A 27,063-nucleotide genomic window follows, 5' to 3' on the forward strand; every position below is an offset into this window, starting at 1 on the left:
TTATATTAAAAGTACAAAATTAATTCTGACAATTATTATTAAGAGCAAGAAATATGTTTTGAACTGTTAGTGCAAAAAAGTTAAACACAAATTGTGAGTAATTGGTGGACGACTTATGGAGGGTAGACGCAGAGGCGGATACGAGTGAGGGGGTCATAACCCCCCCCCTCCCCAACCCGCAACAGTATTTGAATGTTTGCTCGAAAAAATAAAAAACTTGATCGAAACCGTAAGAAGTGTATACGAGGAGGAGGGGGATCATGACCCCCTCCTCCCATCAAAATCTGCGACAATACTTTGTAATATGTTTCAAGGTTCATTGCACTTGAGTAGTGAAAATGACTGCTTGAAAAAAACAAAAGCCGGACCGAAACCATAATAAGAAACAGTAAATTGTTCTCGATTTTTTTTCGGGGGGGGGGAGGGACAGTAAAAATAGCTTTTCTCGAGACAGTTAGTCTGCAGCGCTGAGTTCAGGAGCCAGTGTAATGAAAAGTAATAAAGAAGGGCCTGACGCCCGTTTGCTTTTATAAGCAACAAATTTAATCAACGATAGTTTTTGTAAAACCATATCCAGCTTCAGGCATCACTATCAAATTGAAAAAACATTTGAGTCCATAAATGTTTTTTTTTTCTGTAAAGTCTCTATAGATTAGATTAGAATTTTTTTCTGTTGTAATTTTTAGATAGTTCATTTTTTAGTCGTGCTGAGTTTATTTTTAAATGTGCTGTAAATAGTTTATCGGTTTAAATCAGTGTTTAGGATTTATTATCGTGCAAGAAATGTAAACTTTGAGTGTCGTGTTAGCGCAAAACCTCATTATACATAGGTTCTCGCAGTGGTGCCCACCTAGGCAGTGGCGGATACAAGGAGAGGGTCATAGGGGTCACGATCCCCCCCCCCCTAAAACGTCGACAATATTATCCGTTCGCATTGTATTCAAACAGTTTATGGATAAAATGTAAATAATTTCAGTTTTTGTTTCAGTTTTTGAATTATTTTTACAAGTAAATACTTGAAATACTTCTTCTTTTAATTGTTTATAAAAATTTATTCGTGAGGTTTTTGTCCTATTAGGTGCCATATCCCTGACCGATGTGGTATTTTTTAAACACCTAAGCAGTTTCAGAAATTTTTCTTACCAGAAACCATAAGTTTATTCATGGAGGAGGGGGTGAGGGTCACTCTTTAGCATGAGCCCCCTAAAATGTTAGTCTGTATCCGCCCCTGGGTAGACGATAAGTAACCCCCAATATTTGGTGTTTAAGCGCATTTCTCTTTTCGCTGACTATTCCACCAGGCAGAGAAAAAACTCTTTCCGATGAAACAAAAGTCGCCATCACTATCAAATACTTCGACACAACTTTTAACAGTTCTGAATTTGTACAGTTATAATATTCACCGTAGTAATATATAGGATTCTCCTTTAGGTTAAGAATTGGAGTCTTAGAATCGACTGCAAGAACTGGCAGCAGACTACCATTGTCCAGTTCTTCCAATAGCTTGGACCTCTTCCTCACCCTCCAGTTATCTTTTACCATCTTGTAGTGATCTTTCCAAAAATCATCCTTTACACAGAAAAATCGATCTTTTTAAATGTGCGCAAATAAATGAAATTTTTGGAGCAATTCCATACGTAAATTTAATTACCTAGCGAGAAAATTGGAGCAAATTTTACTATAATTTTTAATTATAATACAAAAACATCAACATCGAAAAAACATCGAAACCAAAACATCGATGTTCTGAAAACATCGAAAGTAATACATCGATGTTAAAAACATCGACATCGATGTCGCACCCCTAGATCAGAGTATCAATACATCGATCCAAAAAATCCATCTAACTTTTCAATGCATATTCCTACATAACAAACTCAAAAAACGCGTAGATGCTAAAACTGACTTCACCAGCTGTATTTATTGATTTATAACTTAGATTTTTGAACACAAAGAAAAGTTAATATCAGTCAGTAATAATTAGTTAGCTACATTTAAAACTCTAATTAATAAATAACTCATATATACATTTAAAGTACAAAATATTGAATCATCATTACAAATTAGTTGAAATAATTTCCTTTAATTTTTCAGCTGAATAATCCAAAAACCGAAATCATGTAATAAGCAAATTTTTGCTATCTTTCAAAGTAGATAGCACACAAAAAAAAGAAAGAAGGAATCCGGCATTTGCTATCGAGCGGCATACGATGATTGTACATTGTACTAGACAAGGTGTGAAGTGTCACAGCATGGATAACGATGTCTTTAAGGAAATAAAGTGCTTTAATGGCCTTATAGATCACTAGACCTCTTGCCAATAGAGCTTTTTTGAGTCATTCATGGAAGACCTGCAGCCATCCCCAGAATATTGATTAATTAGCTGCTCAACTGCCAAGATTATGGCATGATCCTTCACAGGGGTCGTCAAGGCTAGCCCTAAGGGGTCATAGGTGACCTACTTCATTCCATACCACGCCATTTTTGATGTGTATAGATGCAGGATGAAATTATACTACTTACGGTTTTGTAACCTTTGTCGCATCATAACGATCTTTTGTTCTGAATTTGTAATCATTTGCTTATCTCATCATAAACCACATACAATACATGTTATATAACTTTCGTGAGGATACTGTCTGACCACATATTGTATGGAAAGGCAAACATTCATTTTACAGACTGAAATGGACGCTTCTTTTAGTTTTCAGGGATGTCAGTTTTCGCAGAGGCGTGTTAGCGTCTAAATTAAGCACAGTCTCATTCAAATGAGCGGAACACGTGCATAAAAATTTTCTTAACACCTCATTCAGATAGACTCGTCTTAACAGGACTTTTGCCAATCGGTCGAGGAACATTGGGCGCCGAGCATACTGGGCCCAATGTTCCCGGCACTCAATATGCTCGGTGCTCAATGTTCCCTGCGGGCAACCGAAATGCTCGGCGCCCAATCTTTCCATTTCGTTTGCCAATTCCATACAATCCGTGGTTGGAGAGTAGCTCGTTTTCTTCTGGTTGCATAGATTTTTCTGTGACAGAGCGTGTATCGAATGAAAGCTAACATAAACTCTCCTGTATATTTGGGAAAGCTTTAGTAACACTCATTATTCCAACTAACCTTGTGCCTCCCGCCAGTCCGTCTGATAGCGTTCCGTTTCACCTTCCCGCCTGAACGCCCTCGACCCTATGCGCCTTTGCTTTTTTCTTTGCCCTTTGAAACTGTAAGCCTTCGTTTTCTTTTCTTTTTTTTTTACCAGCGCGCAGTCGTTTTTCTTTTTTTTTTTGCCCTCAAATCATTCGCCTTCGGGGTTTTCTTTTTTTTTTTTTTTTCGCCAAAAAACTTGTGCGCCATCGCTTTTTTTCCCCCTTAAATCTATGCGCTTTTTTTTATTCAAGGTTGACATTTCTTTTTTTTTTCGGGGGGCGGGGGACCCAGTCCTCCCCTGGATACACGTAGCGATTATAAATTAGTAGAGTTAAGCTTTCCTCATAGCTATGAACATTCACATTACTTAAGGTGATGTCTCATTTTTGGTTTAACCGAAATACATCGACATCAAAATAAAAACCGAAGGCAATACATTGATGGTAGAAATACACCGATGTCAGAAAAGCATCGTTGTTAGAAAAATATCGATCCTGATACATCGATGACAGAAACATGGTTGTTTTAACAAAAGTATAGGGCCGTGGTAGCCTGATCGGTAGGGCATTGGACTCGGGGCCGGAGGGGCTCGGGTTCGATCCCCGCTGGTCGAAGACCCACCGTCGTCATTAAAGGGGACTGGGCGACGTTAAATATGCTCGTGGTCTCAATGTCCTCCAAGTGAAACGATACCTCTGGGGGTGCTAGTACCAGGTAGCTATTAGCTCTTGGACTAGTTCTAAATTCTCATTAACTGTTCGATCCGGTGATGGTGCTGCCATCTATCGGTAGATAAAATAATGGAGGCAAGGCACTAGTATGCAGACCTCGACATAAAAAATACAGTTGAAGTCAGTTGTGACTCTTGAATAGAATAGAAATAACAAAAGTATGTTTTCGTCGCACCTCTTTCTAGTTCGTAAAAGATGTGCGACATCGATAGAAAGAACATCGATGCTTGGAAACATTATTATAATGAATTAAAATATTCTGCTCGAAGGTCTTCTTCTATTTTCTTCTTCTTAGTTGCTTTTCAAATGGGTTTTCCTTTTATGTTTACTCTTGATGCTCTTTAACCAGCGGAGAACTTCTCGACAGGTTATTATCAGGTCACGATTTTTATCGAAAATAATCTCTGCATGCTTTGGATATAACCACTCATACCCTAAAAAATAACTAATTCTTTTTAAAAATTCCGATTTGTTTACCCTTCTTGTAAGTGATTAGTGCCAAACACTAATCATCAGTACCACTTCTCGAGGAGGCAATTTGTCTACTAAGCTCCATTCGATTCCCCTTCCTTGTATTACTTTACTACTTTTTGAGCTAAAGTCAGCACGCAATCCTCTTGAAATTGAGTGAGCGAATTCTCTCCTGTGAAATTGGAAAATAGTCAGAGGACTGCGAACACAGCATCTTGTCTCCAAAAAAAAAAAAGAAAGGTTTACATCCCAGAGAGAATAAGGGAAAGGGAATAGCATCCGCGGGAGGCGAACTCGATACCTCCTGGGCGCAGGCAGCTGCAAAGCAGGTGCTTTTGTCCTCTCAGTTCAAAAGTCATCCCACATAGAACAGCTTTCCATTTCATGATCACTGACATTTGTATACATTATGAACATGGGTACGTTTTGTACAGATTAAAGATTATCTAAAAAGTGTTGAGAAAAAGAATAAGGCAAAGGAACATGAGTTTTCATCTACTTTTCGATGAGGAACCAAGAAAGCTAAAAGTCTGAAAAACACGATTTTAAAGGAATTTTAAACGAAATCAATAGTTGGTTTTTAACATTGTCTCCATCTCGGCGACTGAATATTCCACTCTGATGAATCCATAAAAAGGACGAAGCTGCAATCTCTGGGTGGTCATAACTAGAGTCCCTTCTGGACTCTAGTGGAGATAGTTCATTTCCATCGCTCAGATAGCACTCCAGGGTTGCGTTCGACGAGCTTGACCGAGAGCGACCGGTTAGTTAATCACGTGACAGCTAATGATCACGTGCTCCAATCAACCAATCAACTGCTTAGAATGGTAACCGCTGTGGTAACCGGTTGATCATAGAACGATTCGGTTAGTAACCAGTTACTTACCGGTTGACCGGTGAGTTTCGTCGAACGCAACCCAGGTTGAAAATAGTATCGACCGATTAATTAGAAAATCTAGAAATGGCATCATTTTTCTCTCTATTGTTGACAATATGGACGATCTTTGCGAAGAATTCTGCAGTCGATTGCGCTGCTTGTCGCCCAATTTTCAAGCTGAAAGATACCAGGACGATAATTTCGAAACTTTTACATCAGTTGAGCAGGTAATGTTTTACTCGTCTCTTCGATTTGATCATTTTCTGTCTTCGACTTGAGTTTTACCCATCTATATTTCAGTTCACATGTATTAACAATTGATTGTTTATTCTAAGTCGCATCTTGGTGTCATTTCATTTTGCAGTTATTATTTTTTGTGAGAAATATATATTTCCCGTTTTAGGTATAAAGTATTGTTTATCAATGTATTTTTCGTGTAAAAAGCAAGCCGATGCGTAAAATTTATGTCATGCGTTCCACTTTGTTTCTGCTTTTCGATGATCAATTTAGCGGGAAGATTTCGATAATTGGGAATCTGGCGATCTTTCTTCATTGGCGTCAATTTTTGGCTCCAGCGCCTTCGCGAGAGGTATTTTTCTTTACATATCTAAGCAAAGAGACTGGAAACATCTATTCACATAGGGTTACTATACAGCAGGGTTACCGAACTAAAATTATCTGCGCCGAAAATGAGACGACCGCGCCAGATTCCCAATTATCGAAATATCCCCAATTTAGCTTCAGAAAGTAAAATATTTCCAAACATATATGATAAAAGATATTTCGCAGGGATGGCTTATGAAATTGTAAAAATGTTTTCTCAGTATGGCTTGAGGAGGAAAAATCTTCTTTAAAGAAGTGCTGAAGGGCAATTCCACGAAAAAGTGGACATGAGGTTTGAAATTTAAAAACTGTTTTGTTGCTACACTTAATATATCAAATTAAAGCTAATAACATGAGGTTTATGAAATCATGAAGAAAATTTGCATAAAAGTTATCTTTTTATTATTTTTTTGAGCCTAAAGTTAACGTAATATTACAAACTTGTATTTAGGAAAAATATAGTATTTTCATTCACCAAGGATTTCTATTTAAAGCAGGAGCATTTTTATTGTATGTGTGTATATTACTATTTGTAATATTTGTCTCTCCTGTGGAACACTTAATTTTTCATAATAAAAATAGTTAACAGGATTTTTAGTATAAATAAAGTTATAAGGTCTCACTCAGGGCCGGATTAGGAAGTGTGGAGGCCCCGGGGCAACGAAGGAGTGGAGGCCCCTAATCAGGGTTCGAAAAGATCATCATATTTTCGAAAATATCCGATACTTTGATATATATCCGAACATTTTGATATAGATGTATATATTCGATATTTTTGACCCGTGAAAGTTAGGATATTTTGTAAAAATTTTATTGTGGAGGCTCCGGGGCAGTAACCCTGCCTGCCCTCCCCTAAATCTGGCCCTGGTCTCACTGTCACACCCATCACAAAAAAGATGCATAAGTTACCACAACAAATGCATTCTTCCATGGAAAAACATGAAACTTGCAAAAGTTCTAATGTTTGCAGGTCTGAACAGGAGTAGGGGGAGGTGGGGCACGTTGGACTGCGGGGCAGGTTGGACTGGTCGCAATTATTTTAATACTATTTATATTTTTAATTTTATTTTATGACTAACAAATAGCACCTATGATCCTACAAATCCTATAATGAAATCACATTGTATGGTTATATATTGAAAAAAAAATTAATTCCAAAAGTGTTATTTCAGTAGTCCTGAGTAATTTTCAGAAAACTAACTTTTTTTTTTTTAATGGTTTTCATCAAGATTGGGGGGAGAAATTGAACTCCTTTCTTGAAGTGAGTTTCTTTAGTTCATAATAATTGGCAATATATTCATTTTTTGTCAAAAAGAAAAAAAATATGATAGCACTTTTTCAGACCAAGAAAATGCGGTAGGTTGGTTCACTCTTTGTGGGGCACGTTGGACCGGAGCAACCTAGCTCACTTAATTTTAAAACTTTTTTTTTATTCTTAAATCTCAATAATTATAACAATGTTCTAAGTGTTTGTATATTATACACTAGTGATACCCGCTTTAATTCAATTTACTAATCCGGAATCATTCAAATAACTAGTGATACCTGCACGGCTTTGCCCGTAGTAGAAAATTAAAATGTCTTTTGGTTCGCCTGTATATTTACAAATTATGTATGATGAATTTCTCGCTAATTGGCTTGCTCATGTTATGGTTCCACGTTATGATAACTTGGTAATTTACTCGTTTATCTTATGATAATTTTGCTTGGGAAATTTTCTTAAAATTGGAATAGAAAAAGAACAAAATTGAATTTACGAAAAATTGCTTTGAGGTGCACACCCCCATGCTACAAACTAATTCTGTGCCAAATTTCATGAAAATCGGCCGAGCGGTCTAGGCGCTATGTGCGTCACAAAGATCCTGACAGACAGAGAGATCCGGACAGAGAGACTTTCAGCTTTATTATTAGTAAAGATTCATTTCATTTCATGTTACACATGTTTTAAAATAATAATAATAAAAACTTAGGGCAAAAAAAAAAACAAAGATATATTTTATAATTATTTAACAAAAATTTTACTAAATTAATTTTACCAAAAGATTTATTTCATATCTGCACTTTTTTGCTATTTGTATTTTCAAATATACTTTTAAATTTTTGCAGACAATTGTTTTCTATTGAGTAAAATATGCAATACATGCTATAATAAAATTCCTATATTAAACAATTTTTTTTGCTCAACAAGCATTCTACATACAAACAAAATAAAACAAATAATTGATTAAAGGAATACAAAAATATACTTTTACTTAATATTATCTAATTTCGATTTTAGAACACAAAGATATGCTAACTTACAGCTGTCAATTTTATTGTACTTTTTTTTTTGAAATATATGGTACTAGCAGCCCATCCCAACCTTGTTCGGGTTAAAAAGTAGGACTCCCAAATGGTTCACTTTTCCCGCTATAGTCTGTTTTTTAGGGTAAAGTCCATTTTAGACCGCTTTTTATCATTTTGGTCCTATTAGCTGTCTTTTAGTATTTTCCTGTATATAATCCACAGATTATCTGTTAAAAAGTTGGAAAATTAATGAGGTGTGGATTATACGCTGCCGCGGAATATCTGTGCATTTTTTTTTCTCGACACCAACGTATTGAACCTAAATATATCCAGCAGGATTCGCCAATAGGCCCATAAACCCTGCCTGTATGTGTTGGTTATTTTACATAGCTTGAATGTTCTTCCTAGAGATCGTAAACTTTGCCTATATGTTGGTTATTTTAGATAGCTTGAATGTTCTTACCTGATTCAGTCTATGTAGAATAAACAACATACAGTCGAAGCTTTGATATGCACATGATTAGACCGTTTGCTCCTTTCTTGACTCTTTGTCTTCAAGCTTCAAGTAATTAGTGTACTATAATAACAATTTCGAGAGAAAATCTTTATGTTATTATAGATTATTTTGTTTTTTAGTATTGAATATAACTCAAAAGTTATTACTTCTTCACGTTTTTAATTTAGTTGCTAAAATTGTATGTCGCATCAAAACTTCTTTTTTTTTTGCATCTTATTATCCAGGGGTTATACGATAGTTTTTTTTTCTTCAGGCCGATTTTAGGACCTGCGGATTATATGCCCCTGTGGATAATATACAGGAAAATTGTTTGTGCTTAAAAATCAGACTTTAAAAGCTTTTATTATGTTAAAAGATACTGTGTGCTGATGTTTGTTACGCCCAAACACACGGCAGCGGCACCTTTTACTATTGAACCTGGCTTTCCTGTATTATTTTGCTTCAGATTGACGTCATTACTCCCCCTCCAACTGCTGTTGCATGCAAATACAGCAAATGGAGAGGTTTGGGCAACAAGAATTTTATTATGATTATTACCAATCTTCAAATTTTTATTTCCGAAAAAATAGTACATGGAATCACTGTTGACCTGATTTTTGCTTTGTTCTGTAAGGTATTTCTTCTCAGCCCGTTGCAGTTCAAAGTATTGCCTGGGTTCGTTTAAATGGGCTATTGCTATTTTCCGTTTTTTTTTTTTTTTCAAAAGCACAATCATCTCTAATAAGCTTAAACAAAGAAAAATTCTAGCAAGGGGGGATTTGAATGGCTTTTCATCTCATTGGGGGGGGGAGCATTATCCTTGAGGGGGTGGGCTCCCCTGCATAAGAGAAGCTTTTTTACGTAGGAGATATAACTCTGGGCATTGAAACTTTATCCCCCTTACAAATATTTCTGGATCCGCCCCTGTAGCTTTTTATTTGACTTATGACCACACTTTACTCCATTGACCACTTTCTCCCACCAGACCCTATATTCATGAAATACACCGCCAGCTCAGTCATTTCCAGCCGAGGACTGCAGTTTCGTGCTTATTAGCACTCATCAGCCCAGCATAGGAAAGTGACTGAGCTAGAGATGGGAAACCTCTTAAGGAAGCTAAGAGTGCCAAACAAACTGGTAGCTAATATAGAATTAGCAGACCAGACGAGTGACCAAAGCAATGGTTCGGTTCAGCTCGAAGATTGAAGGCAAGGCATTGTATATTCAGTAAATTACCGCCCAATTAGCCAGGGCTAAAGCAGAAATACATGAAATACACCTCCAGCTCAGTCATTTCCAGCCGAGGACTGCAGTTTCATGCTTATTAGCACTCATCAGCCTGGCATAGGAAAGTGACTGAGCTAGAGATGGAAAACCTCTTAAGGAAGCCAAGAGTGCCAAACAAACTGGTAGCTAATATAGAATTAGCAGACCAGACGAGTGACCGAAGCAATGGTTCGGTTCAGCTCGAAGATTGAAGGCAAGGCATTGTATAATCAGTAAATTACTGCCCAATTAGCCAGGGCTAAAGCAGAAATACATGAAATACACCTCCAGCTCAGTCATTTCCAGCCGAGGAGTACAGTAAGTAACTCAGGGGGATTACTTACTCGGGGCCGAGTCCAGTTCCAGCCGAGTAACTGCAGTCCTCGGCTGGAAATGACTGAACTGGCGGTGTATTTCATGTATTTCTGCTTTAGCCCTGGCTAATTGGGCGGTAATTTACTGAATATACAATGCCTTGTCTTCAATCTTGGAGCTGAACCGAACCATTGCTTCGGTCACTCATCTTTTCTGCTAATTCTATATTAGCTAACAGTTTGTTTGGCACTCTTGGCTTCCTTAAGAGGTTTTCCATCTCCAGCTCCGGACTGATGAGTGCTAATAAGCACGAAACTGCAGTCCTCGGCTGGAAATGACTGAGCTGGCGGTGTATTTCATGTATTTCTGCTTTAGCCCTGGCTAATTGGGCGGTAATTTACTGAACAGATCCTATATTGTTTCTGAAAACTATTATTATGATTTTTTAGGTATGCCATAACCTTCTTAATACTTCATGAAAGTTCAAAAGTAAAACATCATTTTTAAGTTTTCTCACTGCGATCAACAAAAATTGAACAAACAGGTCATATTTTTGCTGTTTTTCATAAAATCACTTTAAAAAATGGGGTTTTGAGCTCTTTCTTTTCAAGTGCAGATGCATCACATTGGTCAGCTACATATATTGGCTGATATGGTATACATGAGTCAGTATACCATATCAGCCAATAAAATGTCTGCCTTTTCAAATATTTTAATGTCTTTGATTTCTTGTATGAAATAGCATATTTATGTGAAGAATAAATTTTATCCTAAAAAGTATGAAGGCATGCTCAAATGCATTATCATTATTATTTATTTATGTATTGTTTTGTTCTAAATTTTGTCTAACTTGCTTCCAGATTGAAGTTGAAAGCTCAGTTGAAAAATGTATTCAGGTTATCAAAAATCTATTAGATGTGGATCCAAAGTAAGTATTGTTTCTGAGTTTTAGTATTGATAGTTTTTTCCAGCCTACTTTTCCTGTAGAAATGAATAAATAAAGCAATGAAAGCTTAATTTATTGTAAAACAATTGCTAAAACTAAGTAAAAATCAAAAATTAAATAAATTATTAAATAGACGTATCAAATATTAAGACATTTGAAAGTAGAGTTTTCAGATAGGAAAATGGTCATGTTTGTTTTCCAGTCTCTCTCTCACTCCTCACCCCCCCCCCCCCCCCCTCTTGGCAGACACGCAAAGTAATGTTTAGAACAATTGGAACTGCACACACCCATTTTTTTCCCTTGTTTAACAGCATCTGCAGGGAAATTCAAGGCCCATGTAGAACTTTAACTTAAAAGCTGATTTACTTTTTATCAGAAATATTTTTTTACATAGAATATGTTATTTAAAAGCTTTTTTAATTGAGTTATTTTAAAGATATTTTTTTAACAATTCAAAAAATTTTAACATCAGCACCTACAAGAAAATTTTAAACCTCTTTATTTAAAAAAACTAATAGGACAAAAAATTCTTTTTAGGGGTGAAAAAAAAAAAAAAAATGAAAAGATTCTGAGTAAAATTTTTGTTTTTAAATCCAGATGTAAAAAAAATCATTAATAAATCTAGCATTGCATTTTCCAATTTACATAAGTTAGAGGAGAACTAGATTGATTTAATCAAAGCGCAAATGATTTCATTGTGTTAATGAAAAATTATTTATTTGAAATTCTTTACTTTTGGTTACAAAGTTTTAATATTTTTCGTTAACGTTTGGCTAAAAAATAATATGTTCTAGGCTCTTTATTTTTTACACAACAGAAAGGACTGCAAACAACTTTTTTATGTTACTTTATTTAGATTCTTTTCTTTTACTTATTCATATATTTATGATGTTATTTTTTATTTATTTATTTAATTATTTTTAATTTTTTTTGACAATGATCAAAAGTTATGATGTCTGGTCTGTAAGAAAATTGGACTGCTGTTGGAAAACTCAAGACCAAATTTAATACTAAGTTCTAAATGTTAATCATTAATAAAAACTTTAATGCAGCATTACTGATGTAAAATTTTCAGACATTTTGAGGGAGTAGATGCAAGTTTTTTTCCTGTGTCTTTCTAGAAAATTTGATTTTTTACTTACAGAAATGTAGGTTTTTTTGAATAGTCATGTTTTCTTCTGAAACATGAAGAGTTAACAAATAGTATGTGTATTTAAAAATATATGTTATCCATTTTTTTTTAACGGATGTACATGAAACTTAAAGATTAAAAAAATTAGCCTTTCCATTTCATACCTGTAAGTAGTTTACCTTGTTCGAAAATTATCCAAATTGGTCAATTAATCCTTCAACTAACCAGTGATTTTGGATAGAAATGATTTTCATAAGATGTTAATCAATCTTGTTAACAATAATTTTCAGTTTTTTTTTTCTTTTTTCTTTTTAATTGAAAACATTCAAGTAGAAAGTTAGGGTTTTAAGCATTGTTCAGAGTATTTCCACTGACAAAAAAGTTTGTTTTTTAAAGTGTAAAATACAATAAATTTGCCGAGTTTTTATCTTTCAAAAATTAAATAGCACAAATTAAATATTCTGAGTAGTAACAGTAGCAAATAATAGTAAATTACAGATGGAGAGGCTGTTGTTTTTAAATAGTGTTGCGTACTTTATTTGTGCCTTGTATTGAAAACACATTAAAAAAATATAATGCTGGTCTTTTAGTGGCAGTTTTCTGATTAGCTTTTAATGGCTCTTAAAAGTTGCTAATTGTTTTATATTTTTGCTGATCAGGCATGATAAATTAAAATGTGATGATCCAGTTTTGCACTCACATTATTAAAAAGGAAAGAAATATTTTCGCTACTATCTTCTAGGCAGGCCCGACATTTCATTTTTTCCTCCAGGAAAGGATCATAGTCACTGCATATTATGTCAAAAACTATGCCCATGTATATGTAAATACATTGATTTCTCAAAGACGGGGGGGGGGGGGGCAATTGCCTTCTCCCAACTTCCTTAAATGATAGGCCTGCTTTTAGTAATGTGAAATATTTTCCTGCGGTTATCATTCTAACTGACTGATAAATGACAAGTGTGAGAACAAGGACACTTAAAATTCTGATTAATGTAATCTTTGAATTAAGTTATCAATTTTCTATCTTACTTTGCTATTATTTTTAATAAAATATAGATTAATTCACTTACTTATGTGTAAATATATTTTTGTTTAGGTGTCCAACATTACAACGGGAGAAACATGTACAATTTTTGAAGAAAGGTTTGATTCATTTGCCAGCGTCACTTGAAGTATGATTTAATTATAAATTTTTTTGGAAATATTTTATTCTTTGGATGAAAAACTTCTTTCTCTTGTGTGGTTTAAAAAAGCTCGTATTTCTATTTTTGTTTAAATTTGGTTCAGCACGAGTTCAAATCATTTCATTAACACTGTTATGATTCTATTTTTTATTTTTCAAGTTATGTGGATTTATCATATCATGGCCAATCAATGTGGAAAGATCTTTTTCCTTCCCTTAATCCTTGAGAAAAGAAGTTATCATTGAAGGAGGAGAACTTCTTAATTGTGGGTCACATGGTTCCTGATAGAATGCAAGGCCATGAGAATCGTGCACTTTTAAAAGACATCTCACTCAAAAAATATTTTGATGTGGGACTTTCTCGTGGTTTTATAATGTCTGTTAAATTGAAAAATATTTTTTAAAGAAAATCCCTTTTAATTTGTAAATATCTGCGATTTTCTCAGTTTTTCCTCTAATGGGAACTTGGGTGGGTTTTATCAATTCAGTGGATTTAGTGTGTTAATTCAATTAAAAATTTCAACTTTGAATGCAAAATGAATAGCAATATGACCTCAGTATATTAAAATTAAAAGGCCTTGTCACTCCTTATGATACCAAATTTCCCAATATCTTCATGATAGAATACGCTTGTTGAAAAAGATCAAAATTTAGGAGTCAAAACAAAAAATTTTATCTCATAATGTGACTAATTTTTTCTAACACTGATTAAAGGCTAGATCCAATTATTCAAGTTACAATTGCTGCTGGTAGGACAAAGGTGATAATTTAGAGCACTTATATTTTTTTTTTTTTCAACCTAAGTGTATAGAATTTTACTTGAAATATTGTAAAAATCAAAAATAAAATCGCAGAAATATGCTGAAACTGAAATTGTTATTTAAACTAGGATTTTAAGAGTGAGATGATTTCTTGTTATTTTTAATTGTGTTCTGTTGGTATTCAGCTATTGTTGTGTGCCAGCCAGGCTGGCAATTTGAGGTGTGCTGCTTCACTTTTCCTATTGTACCGTAATTTGATGTGCAGTCTGACTTCCACAGTACACACATGCCATAAGGACCCGTTTATAGGGTAGGCAACTATTCACAGCAAGGAAGGACAAGGATAGGAGAGATAAAGTACATTCATGCCTGAGCCAGAATGGACCGGGGGAACTCCCCATCGCAGTTGGTCTCCTCTGACCACTAGACAGGGCAGACGGGTATTCAGCTATTAATTTATGATATAACCAGGGCTGCAGCCTGAGACTGAAGTTGGGGGAAAGAAGTAAGAGTGCAAGGCTTTAAAATTTCAGGAGTAAGAGTCGGCCATTTTCCCTCCAACTCTGTAGTCTTGATTATAACTGACATAGAAGTTTGTTAAAAACAGTACTGCTGTTATCAAATTTGTCTTTATTTCTGCACTAGCAGTACCCTCATGACGATGCTCGTGCTAATAATTTAAATAAAGTCTGTTCAATATTAAAAAAATCCCCCCCCCCTGTTTTTATGCCAGGTTCGCCGTTTAGGGCGGTAGTTTAAATAAATTTGGCAGCGGTATTAATTAACCTATATCTATCTTTATCGTATTTTCTATACCTATTTCCAGTTACGTTTAGTGTCATTCACCTTTTTACGCCAAAATTGCCGCTATCTACCTATACAATGTATCTCTAATGCTTTTTATCCGTCTCTATTTATTTTAAATCCTCCCCCTACTTTCCTAATCTAAACAAAGATCATTCAAAAAACTGCACTTTATTCATTTAACAAAATAGTGCAAAAAAAAAGCTATCTCCTTGTTCCGCCTAGCATGCAAAAAGCAGCGTTTGCAAAAAAAAAAAGAAATAAACACTTCACAAATTAAAAAAATTAAGTACACATATATGAAAAGGAAAATAGATATTGCGAAACCTCCCATGCTAAGAATTTAAAGGAAGGCGGTTAAATAAAAAAAATATCCCCCCTCCCCCTGATGTGAAATGATCATTTTTCTTGAACTAAAATGTGAACACAACAAAAAACCTATTAAAGTTTTTTTGGAATTTAAAACTATTCACCAAAGTTTAAATTAGATTTGACCCTTAAGCGAGTGAAGCGGTTTGTTCTGTAATTTAAAATGGTTCGACAAATAAACGAAAAAGAACACCAAATAGTATCTTTCAAGTGTAAAAGAATTCCTCCACTCTATTATTGTTTTATCAATGAAAACTGAATCAGGGCCTCAAATTGGAGAAAACGTTTTATTCCTTTTAGTATTTCATGGTTTGCGTAATTGTTTTGAAGATTTTCCCAAAAACAACGCCGAGACTCGCTTTTCAGAGCAGACAAAATTAAGCTTAAGCACATATGTTAAATATCGTCGCAAGAAAATTAAAATACGCCGGAGTCTTCTTTTTGTATATGTACAAGATGGCTCCCAGTCCGCCAGATAGAGATCTTTTAAAAGTTTCTAAGCATCGCGTAAAACACAATCTCGGCTTTAATTTGAAGGAAACATTTTTATCTTTCCGTCTTTCACCGTTTGAATAGTTATTTAGAGAGGTTTCACCAAAAACGATTAAGATAATTACATTTCTTAATGACGAATCGCATACAATTACATTACACCATAGTCTCCTTTTTGCAACGTTTTTAAGCGTAATAATTAATTGCTCGAATTGAAGATTATGTATATTTTTTTACCTCCGTAGGAATCCTCTGTGGTTTTATAGTCAATTTGATATTTTAAGCCATTCGTTTCTGATTTCAAGATAGAATTCGTTTGTCAGGTCTTCTGCGCATGTGTACTGCGCAAGATGACATCTGAAGAATTGATGGTCATTTTTAATGATTTTTTTAAAAAAATCATTTAAATTTTTCTAGTCCGAAATCAGAATTTAGGATTTGTCGTGCAGACCCCAGGGGTACGTTGTTCTGACGGACATAGCAGAAACTCAAATTAAAGTTAGCCTTGAAAAATGGCTCAATTAGAATCGCTTATATCTCCTGTTCTAATTAATTGATTGAAATGGAACAAACACCATCTTGTTCGGAAAGGAAAGCTCTTTCCAATGACATGTAATGTTAGAGGGTGGGGGATTTTTTACCCCCTAATTATGCAAAAAACCTGAAAAAAGCATGAAATTTAAGCTTAATTAGTTAATTATGAAAAAACTAATTAGAAATTTAGAATTTCGGTTCTGAGGAGCACACCCCGGGAGTATGTTCGAATTTTGTGCCTAGTTACAGGGCTATAGGTGCTATGGGGTCTTCTGGCCATCGGGCACAAACAGAGAAACACCGTCACCTTCATATATATGGATGAGATGCAGAAGTGCTCACCAAAGAAGGGGGGCGGGGGATCATGGCACAGACAACACCACTGAAAGTTTTTTGGTTGATTGATTTTAGAGGGCCTTGGTGTGTTTTTAGAGGTTCTCATTCTTGGTGAGGGGGAGGGAGCTGTGCGATAGCCCTTGGGGCTAGCAAAGCCCCTGAAATGTAAGTACTGATTTTTTCCCTAGCAATGGAGGAAATATTTATTCATGTTTCAGGTGTTAGATGCAAGTCGGACATGGCTCTGTTATTGGATATTGCATTCTATTCAGCTGTTGGATGAACCAGTTACAGAAGAAACAAAATTTCAGTAATGTATTAAGTTTTCAAAAGTAAATATTCACCAAGTTTCTACATGGAAAATCAAGTATTTTTACTGTTTTCACCTATTTCTGTATAATAATAACAATTACTTTAGGTAAAATATATTATCCTTTATTCATACATTTGTGTTTACGTTATTTGTGTTGTAATTTTTTTAACTTTTGATGCCACTGCAGGATATTACTAAATTTATTATTACATTATCTGCTTCAAAAACTTATAGATTTGAATTTTTAATGCTGCACATTGACTTATCCTTGTACAATACGGTGAAACCTGTGTATAACAATACTGTTTATAACAATACTTTCCTTGGTCCTAGCAAAATTTCAGCATAAATAATCAAACTGTCTATAACGATAACCTGTTTATGGCAGTGCCGGATCTAGGAATTTTCCCGAGGTGGGGCAAAACTTCAAAATGCCCCTCCCCCCTCCCAACACACACATCCATCTTGCTTTACATTTTTCAGTCAAGTTGCATTTCCTATTTTTAATAAACTGTAAAATGTGATATAGTTTGATTAAAAATTAATTTTTACTAAAAATATTGTGTTGAACAATTTTTTTGTTAAAACGGAGATATACCGAAACTGCTTTTTCACTGCAAGGGAAAGACCACCCTAAAAATCACAGCATGTAGTGAATAAGGAGTACAAGTAGTTACTGAAAGGGAAATGCTAGAATTTAAAGGGGTGCCTATGGGGGGTTCATGGCAGAGGCATGAAACTGTTGAAATTTTCAGGGGAGTTAATTCTACAGAGTTTTATCTTGTTCTGGGGACTCGTTCTTTGGGGTTGTTCCGTAACATTTGAAGGAGTGCACAAGACCGTCGCTAGGTCAAAAAACTGGGCGAAGGGGGGGGGGGGAAGGCTACCCATTTTCGACCCCTTAATCGTTTCAAATTCATGTTTCAATATGCAGAGAGAGAGAAAATTTAGCTTCTGGTTTAGCAAGGAGCCATATTACTCGACTTTAGTACAAACACAGCAGTACGTTATATTCAATTATGTCCAGAAATGGATGACCAGGGACAATTTTCAAGATTGTTGTTCAAAAAATAGGTTTTAAGTGATCTATTATGATGTTAATGGAGGAAGTGATTCGAGGGTCATCCCCCGACAGTTTATTTCTGAAGTATTTCCGATTGTGACATTAAAAAAGGAAATGAATTTAAGTTTTTTTAAACTTTTGTTCAAAAAATACAGTTGTAAATGATGCATAGTGACATTAAAAGAGATTTGGGCGCCATCCCTAGAAATTTTTAGAAATTGAAACCTTAAAAACGCGATTGTGGCTTTCTTTGTCAAAAAATAGTGCACTGTCAGTTTCTTGAAGTTAATGCTCCGAAAACGTAATTTAAGCCAACCTTCGATGACAGATTGAGGAGTTTTCAAGATTTCAAAGGGCTTGAGTGCAGAAATGTTTTGTAATTGATGTACTGAAAACAAGATTAGAAATTTTTTTGGGGGGAGGCATTCTTCGGAAAAAATTTTGATGTTGTAGGAAACTATGTTTTAGCAGATTAGGAAACGTTAATGGGAGTTGAGTTCGGAATCTTCTCCTGGGGGAAACAGAATTGAAATCCCATTAACGCGTATCGTAGGTGACCTTCAATAACATTCTAAGGGAAGGGGGTTTGGGGAATCTCCCTCGTAAGGTTTTTGGGATTGAAGAATTAACATGAAGTTTTAGAGGATCTTCGATGATATTAGGAGGAGGACTGGTTCGCGGGACCTCCAGAAGTTTTTCAAAATAAAATTCCAAAAGACAAAATTCATTCGATCTTGAATGATAGGGATGGGAGGGCATTTCTGAGGCGTTACCATGTGAGCACTTTCTTGAGAGTTTTTCGAAATTTCAACCCAAGAGGCCATCTTTAATAACGTTAGAGCAAAGGATGGAATTTGAGAATATTTCAGCGGAATTCTTTTAAAACCTAAGTTTCAAAACTCCCAGGCTATATATCATTGGGGATGCAAGGAGAAGAGTGTGATGTTCCCCACTGTTCCCTTCTTTTAGCTAAATTCTTATCTTCATCTTATATAATTAAAAATTGGAGCGTATGTATATGTATCTCCGAGTTACTTCTGCCGTACGACATTGAACTGACCATTTAACCAGGTATTGATAGATTCGTAATCTTCCTGTATTTATGTTTAGCTATTTAACATAATCCTCCGATAATAATTAGATGAGATATCAATTAAAAACTGTATAAAACTATTAATTATGACACTTAGATTTCGACATAAAATCCTCACTTTTCGAAGGCTTTCCTCCATTCAAATTATTATTCAGTGCTTTATCTCAACTTTTTGCAGCAATGCTTTTATTAAAATTTATAGCAGTGAAAAATATATTGAGAACAAAGATCTGTTGCCATTTTTTTCTCGAATATAAACAGATAAAATTCTGGCTTTTGTTTTAAAAGCTTTTCCTGTAATCGAGGGATTTAAAGTGTTTACTTTTTCTTATTTTTTCTCAATCTGCTGCAAAATTTTACTGACGATTTTACTCACAGTTAAAAAATGTTTTATTATACAAGAAATAATATACTTATCTTATTTTCACCTGTTCTTTGTTTTTTTTTCTTTTTAATTTTTATTCTTTTCACTCATTTTGATGCATTTCTTTAGTGTCACTAAGTTTCTCCAGAAATGTCAGCATCCAGATGGTGGCTTTGGAGGTCAGGTGAAAATTTTCTTATTTTCTTTTAATTAAAGAAGCTCTAGTTTTCAGAGCCAGAAATCCAAAATTGAGCACCAGTTTTTCATTATAAGTCATTTGAAAACTGTATGATGCAATAAGATCAATGGGGTGTAAGTAACAAAAAAGAGGTTTAAACTGTAACAACTGCAAGGTTCCAATTGGATTTACCTATAAGCTAAACAAGATATAGCTTAAAGCCCATGTTGTTCGGGGCTGTCAGTTGACTGAAAAGTTGCATGCTTTGTTCCTTAAAATAATAAAAAATACTTGAAAAAAAATAATTTTCAAGTGCTTAAAAATTTGTAAAGATATATTTAAAAAACTTGAATTTTTAAATTTTCAACAAAGCAAAGGGAGTTAGGGGGAGTGAGCAAGGCAAAAGTACCAAATTCAGCCCGTTGTTAAATCTGTGTCGATTAATGTCATAGATTTGTCGAACCAAAAACAATTTTTATTTTGTACTATCTTATTTTGCAAAAGTATATAACTTAAAAAAAAAAAAAAAATAGTTTGTCTATTTTTTTCTGATATTTTTGTACCTAAAAAAGGCCTTCATGAGGCCTAAAATTTCAAAAAAATATAAATATTTTTTTCAAAACCTTCCCCAAAGGAAAATCACATGCCCTCATCCCCCCCCTCTTAAAATTGGAAATATTCTGCACCCACTTAAAAGGGGTTACTGCATCACTCTTCTGATACCCTCTCCCCTCCAGAGTCAGTCTATAGAAGACAGCAGACACTCTTTAAAATACAAAAAAAAAAAAAAAAAAGGCTTTATGTATTAGAGGAAAAGCTACATACAGTGAAAAAAAGAGATTAAAAATGGCGTGTTTTGCCGTTTACATAAAATTGTCTTAACTACAAAAGAGTTTCCTTACCCGAAATAGTTTAAGGCTCTATTAAATCTAAATCCAACCCTGCAATCATCTAAATTTCATTGTATTGCAACTCTTGTCAAAGCTTCCACTAACATTTATTCCCACGTACTAGATTAGTTTTTCTACTACTATTTGCAATAGTTGTCTTCAAAATTATAATTTTTGTCACTTACACCCTTTTGCTTCTAGACGGCTATTATTTTTGTTATTTTTTTTTTCTAAATAGAGTAAAAACATGTCTCATTATGCATTGTTATGAAAGTTTTTAATTTGCTTATTGTCCATTGTTATAATTTTTATAGTTTTTCTTAAATCATCAGTTTTGGTATAAAAAATATTTATCAGCATGCAGCTTTAAAATATGATTTTTCAGAAATTAAAAAAGCCCCTTTTAAATATACATTATTATTTACATTTGATTTTTTCTCGTACTTCTTTAAGATACGCTTATTGTTTGTTATCATTTTAATAACATTTTCTTTATAAAAGGTATTGTAATGTTGATGTTTCATTATTTTGTTTTCTTTATTTTCATGAAGTTTTTTTTTTCCCCAGGTGGACCAGGGCAGGAAGCACACTTAGCTCCAACATATGCAGCTGTTAATGCCCTATGTATTTTAAGGACTACAGAAGCATATAATGTTATAGATAGGTCAGTGTTTTCAGCATAACTTATGATTTATGTCACATTTTGTAGTATTGTAGTAGTAGAGATTGTTAGACTTAGGGCAAGCTTTTTAGCTCTTTACTCCAGTATGATTTCCAAAATAATTTAGAAAGAAATTTTATTTGTAACAACATCTCAGAAAATCACTAACCAAACTATGAAGGCAGATCAAATATAAACCGAAATTTGACTCTAACAATGCTGCTGTTAGTAATAAATCCGAGGTGGTGCCTTGCCAATAGGTTGGTGGGAATGTCTGAAGAAGAGCTTTTGTGTTTTCATACACATTGGAGATCTGGGCTGCTTCAGGAGGTCATGTTATAGGTACGCCATGAGTGAGCAAGAAGTGCATTCATCTGTTGCACAATGCACCATTATTAAATCTCTCGCAAAAGATGACCTCAAACTTTTTGAAATTTTGAGACAGCTTCACGCACAGTTTGTGAAAGAAACACTTTGCACCATTGAGTGTATAAGTGAGGCCGAAAATATTTAAGGAAAAGTTGCTGTAACAAATGAGCCTGGTGAAAGGAGATGGCATACAAGTATCACTGTAGACAACATTTTTGCCATTTGGGGGATTATTGAAGAAGGACAACTAATGCAGGCTATTCCTATCACATTTTGGATGTAGCACAAGCTGCATATTGCAAAAGAAAAGCCGCCAAGCCATACGTAATGTCATTTTTCTCAATGAAACTGCAAGGACGCATACTGACGCTTTAAAGCAGAAAAACTTAGAGAAATTACATCAGATATCTCTAGAGACCCCCTCCTTAAAGTCTAGATTTATTGCATGGAGACAATCATTTGTTTGGACCCCTCTAAAAAGACCTAGGAGGGCAACAATGTGTTAAATATGTTCGTGGTCACAGAATCTTCCAAGTTCCAACTCTAAATTAATACCTCTGTGGGTTCTAGATCAGGGGTTGCTTGACTCCTGGTCTGGATCAAAAGACAGTGCTGTCTTCAGGACCCTGTCCAGCCTGTTAGACCATGCATAGTGGTAGGTAAGGGGGAAATCTGAACTAGCATAGCCTCTAATCGATAAACATTTTTAACTCTTAATGGCATCAAAAAAATACTTCAAAGATTTTAAATTAATATATTTAACTTTTTTCTTTAACTGGTCAATAAATAACTCAAATTATCTTGACTAAGTCCTGTCACGTCTGATTTTCTCAATATTTGTAGATTGTACAGAGGAAACCACTCTAGCTAAAAGGCTTTCATGTGAATTATTTTCTGAAAACCAACATGTCACAAATCGCGAATAAACAAGGTATATTTTTTAGAAATTAAGAGGTTTTACAAGCGGTCGGATAGGAAACAATAAGATATGCAGTATTTTCATTATCTTAGGAAAAAGTTTAATATTTCTTACTCTGTACACAGAAATAGAAAAACAGGCAACATAAAATTCAAAGAAATGTCTTGATTAAGCTGGAATTCAGTAAAAAGGGATTTAAACTACTTGAGGTTCTACAGTATTTTTGCACATAAAAGTAAAATACAATAAAGTAAAATGCAAAAAAAAAAAGCAATTAAAAACGAACAAATGAACAATAGATTTTATCACTCGAGAAGTAACTTTGCCTTAACTGTTGGCAATGGAAACAAAAAATCTGAAACTTCACACCATTCTTGGGTTATGTCGTCTTTTATACTTTTCTTCAGAAAACTCTGAATTTCCCAGCTTTTTTTTTACTCCAAGTCAATTTTTGTGCTTTGTTCATATACTTACGCTACAATATGCTACAAGTACCCCACATTTTCCCTAAAAAAAGACAAAAAAACCCACATTTCTTTAAAAAAACCCAGTTTTAGTTGGGTTTTTTTTGGGTTTTATTTTAAAAAACCCAAAAAACCCTGGGTCCATGGGCTTTTTTAAAAAACCCTGGGTTTTTGCGAACCCTGCGGCAGGCCCCTCCCCCCCCCCCCAAAAAAAAAAGAAAAAGGGGAGGAAGAAAAAAAAAGAGGTAGGGACAAAAAAGAAAATCAAAACTGCTAACTAGAAAACGATTTACTTAATTTTAAGTGCCACTACAGAAAATACCAAAAAAGTAAAATTTACTTAATCCTTACGTTTTCCCTTATTTGGAGTCCCCCCCCCCTTTTTCTTCCTTTCCTTTTTTTTTGCGTCATTGTCACCGGGACCCCCAAGGCTTGGGCCCCTAATTTCCGACTAGCCTGACATGGCCTCTCATCGGGCCTGCCTCTGATTATGACTCATTACCATAGAAATAATTAAAAAAAACCCGTAGATGAAATGAACAGATGTGGCAAGTGAGAAGCAAAGGGATATAAGTGCCAAAATTAAAAATTTGGAGAAAACCAGTACAAGTGGAAGGTGAACCTCTCCTCTGTTGTGGGAAAAGAGATTGTACTATTGGCCCTGGTAGGTGCTGTTATACAGCATGATTCAGAAAAAAATTATTCAATGAAAGCCTACCTAGGAAGACAACTTTAAACATGTTTTACTCAAAACTTGAAAATGTCCACTTACATCCCTTTGCTTCAACTGCCCCATATATGGATCCTCTTCCACAAATGAAATTCTTATTCATAAGTATTCATTACTTTTTGCAGAGAAAAACTTCTGAACTTTCTACTAAGGATGAGAAAGCCAGATGGTTCTTTTGTAATGCATGAAGGATCTGAAAGTGACATTAGGTAACATAAAAAAACTCTATTAATGAAGATATACTTATTATTTTTTATTGATTTGTCAATTTCTAGTTGCAGTGTTAGTATGTATGTAACACAGTTTTTTTTTTTTTTTTTTGTTTTATTAGAGGAGTATATTGTGCTCTTTCTGTTGCTAAGTTAACTAATATTTGGTGTCCTGAACTTATCAAAGGAACTGCTCATTGGGTATCAAGGTAAGATGATATTTTTGGAATTTATTGTAATAATAAACATGCGCAACATTTCATTAAAGGTTTTGAAGAAGAGAGAGAGAGAAAAAAGAAACTTTTATAAAGAAATAAATTTTTGAGTTTTAATGCAAAACTTATCGAATAAACTAGTATTGGCAAACCTCATAGTTATCTTGTGAACACTGCATGGAATACAGTAACATTTCCCGCTTTTTTTGAGTAATCCCTTGACCAAAATTGATGTTGCTCTGATTTTTCAGGTTGCCTTTAAGACAAGAATAAGCTTATTCGTTTTAATATTTATTAAGAACACAAATTTCCATTGCCATGGTTACAAAGTGTTTACATTCAAGGCATAACTTAAACAGATTTTACCTTTAAAGGGGGGGGGTAGAGTAAAAATTGGGTTTTTTCAGGAAAATATCAGCTAAGATGAACTTAAAAGGCAAAACTTCATCTAAATACAAAACTTCCAGACCACTGATTCCCATCATTTAAGATTGATGAGAAGTAAAAATACATTTTGTTATGCGCTTTAAATAATATTTATGATAAGTGTTCTGGTGGATATTGGCCATAAAATCTTTATCTTTATTATCGCACCATATTCACAATTTCTTTTTTTATGGATATGCCTCATATTACCTATTTATTCTAGAAAATCCCCAGTCATAATATGACGGGTGCAAATTTTTTGGCCATTTCCATTACATTCCATTTGTAGAAACAAGAAACTCCACGAGTCGGGCCCTATCGCAATTCGTGATTGAGAAAACATAATTCAAATTCAAGATGTCAAAGTTTAAATGAATGCTGGATGCTCATTTTTTTAACTTCCTTTTACAAAAAAGGAAGTATTGTATTCGCAAAAAAATTTTCACTCAAAAATCGACCTTAATTTCCATTTTCATCACCCCCGAATGAATGTTGAGTTTTTTTTCGACTGAACCACACGTGGATAAGTGCCTAAGAATGTATTGACACGCGAAATATCCATTTTGACGATTCCCGAGTTAGTTACAATGAGTTTTCTCGTGACGTCTGTATGTATGTATGTGCTTATGTGTGGATGTATGTCACATAACTCAAGAACGGTATGTCCTAGAAAGTTGAAATTTGGTACGTAGGGAGTCCTCCCGTTTTGGTTGCATTCGGGTGTTTTTAAGGGGATCTTTTGCTTCTTTTTGGGAGAAATCATTGTTAATTTCAATGTAAACTCAAGTGGTGTTACAATTTGGCAGACACTTGGCGATATATCGCCAGTCTTTTGGTCACCAACTTGGCGACAAATTTGGTGATTTTTTTTTTTTAATCTGGTTTTAATTTGGCCACTGTTGGTGATATTTAGAGAGTAAACTATTGAATCACATTAAAATTACCAATAATGGGAAAATTACATTAAATTGGAGTAAAAGGAAGTCATGTGAGGCACACATCAGCTCGTTTTCTTCTGTTTAGAGCATGTACAGAGAAATTACAAGTGCTCTTGAGTACTATTTTCTGTTTTTTTACTTTGTTCAACTTACAGCAGTTTTTGAAAATTTAACAAGGAACCAACTCGTTTGTAACTAGTTGTAACATTTTATTGAAAACGTTCGATGTAAACTCAAGTGGTGTTAAGATTTAGCGAGCGGACACTTGGCGATATATCGCCAGTCTTTTGCTCGCCAAGTTTTGTCGACAAATTTGGCATTTTTTTAAAAATCTGTTTCAATTTGGCCACTGTTGGTGATATTTAGAGAGTAAACTATTGAATCACATTAAAATTGCCAATAATGGGAAAATGACATTAAATTGGAGTAAAAGGAAGTCATGTGAGGCACACATCAGCTCCTTTCTTTTTTTTCTTATGAATATCATCTGTTCTAATTGAGTGAAATCAAAATAGATATTAGATTTAAAATACTTTGACTAGGAGCTTTATGCTAAAAGGAACAAAAAAAATTCCAACTAGAGTTTCCCTCGAACTCCTTTATCACAAATTTATTTTTGTTAATCATCAGAATAACCTCTTGTCAAAATGTTATTTCAGAAATTTGAATGAACTCTAATGCAAATTCATACCTTGCTTGTTGTGTTTTTTTCACACCTAATGGCACAATATTTGGGAATGTTTTAATTTTTTTCAGGTCTGCCTTAGTTGAAACCTTACAAATTTTCCAGATTTTTGTACACTTTTTTTTTGAAATTATAATCAACTTTAATGTTCTCAAATTTTACTGCTTAGGTGTCAGACTTATGAAGGAGGTTTTGGTGGTGTTCCTGATATGGAGGCTCATGGTGGTTATACATTTTGTGGCTTTGCCTCTCTCGTACTTATGGGCCAGGAAAATGTAATTAATATAAATAATTTATTGGTACGTATAACGTTTGTTTGTCAACTTTTAAAAAGTAATCTCTATGCAATATCTTGTATTTTGTCAAAATTTGCTCAGCAAATTTCCATAATTTCTCATTGAAGCATAGGGTTACCTATACAATCAAACCTCTTTTTGTGCAGTCTTTTTTTTTTTTTTTTTTGTGCTATTTATCAGTGTTTTTGTAGTGAAACTATTTTTACAGCTATTCCTAAAGTTTTGAGGGATTTTTTTTTTTTTTAAATGCAGTCCCTATCCAAGCCACAAAAACAGGTTTCAGTGTGTAGGATAATTTGAAAATTATTTTGTTTGTGATTTATTTCTAACTTTAGCATCTCTTATAAATTGTGAGTATGTATGAATAATAGTTGGTGCAAACCTAACCTGGCAGCATTGTGAAGGCTACGCAGATTCTAATCACAGCATTCTGATGTTGCCGGGTAAGGCTTGCGCCAACTATCGATATTAATTTGGATTTTGTTTCACCCATATACAGT

General features: G+C 34.4%; 1 protein-coding gene across 1 annotated transcript in view; it reads left to right on the forward strand.

Annotated features, from left to right (window-relative positions):
* The first annotated feature begins 5,339 nt into the window (after positions 1-5,339).
* Positions 5,340-27,063, forward strand: part of LOC129227258 (protein farnesyltransferase subunit beta-like) — a 37,645-nt gene continuing 15,921 nt past the window's right edge. The window contains exons 1-9 of the mRNA XM_054861775.1: positions 5,340-5,451; positions 11,051-11,118; positions 13,368-13,443; positions 16,969-17,060; positions 19,713-19,762; positions 21,219-21,315; positions 23,920-24,003; positions 24,126-24,212; positions 26,437-26,566. Coding sequence (XP_054717750.1) covers positions 5,341-5,451; positions 11,051-11,118; positions 13,368-13,443; positions 16,969-17,060; positions 19,713-19,762; positions 21,219-21,315; positions 23,920-24,003; positions 24,126-24,212; positions 26,437-26,566 — 795 coding nt within the window. The 5' untranslated portion in view covers position 5,340. The remainder of the gene's footprint in view (positions 5,452-11,050; positions 11,119-13,367; positions 13,444-16,968; positions 17,061-19,712; positions 19,763-21,218; positions 21,316-23,919; positions 24,004-24,125; positions 24,213-26,436; positions 26,567-27,063) is intronic.

The sequence above is a fragment of the Uloborus diversus genome, chromosome 8 (assembly GCF_026930045.1).
Source record: "Uloborus diversus isolate 005 chromosome 8, Udiv.v.3.1, whole genome shotgun sequence".
Taxonomy (NCBI): domain Eukaryota; kingdom Metazoa; phylum Arthropoda; class Arachnida; order Araneae; family Uloboridae; genus Uloborus; species Uloborus diversus.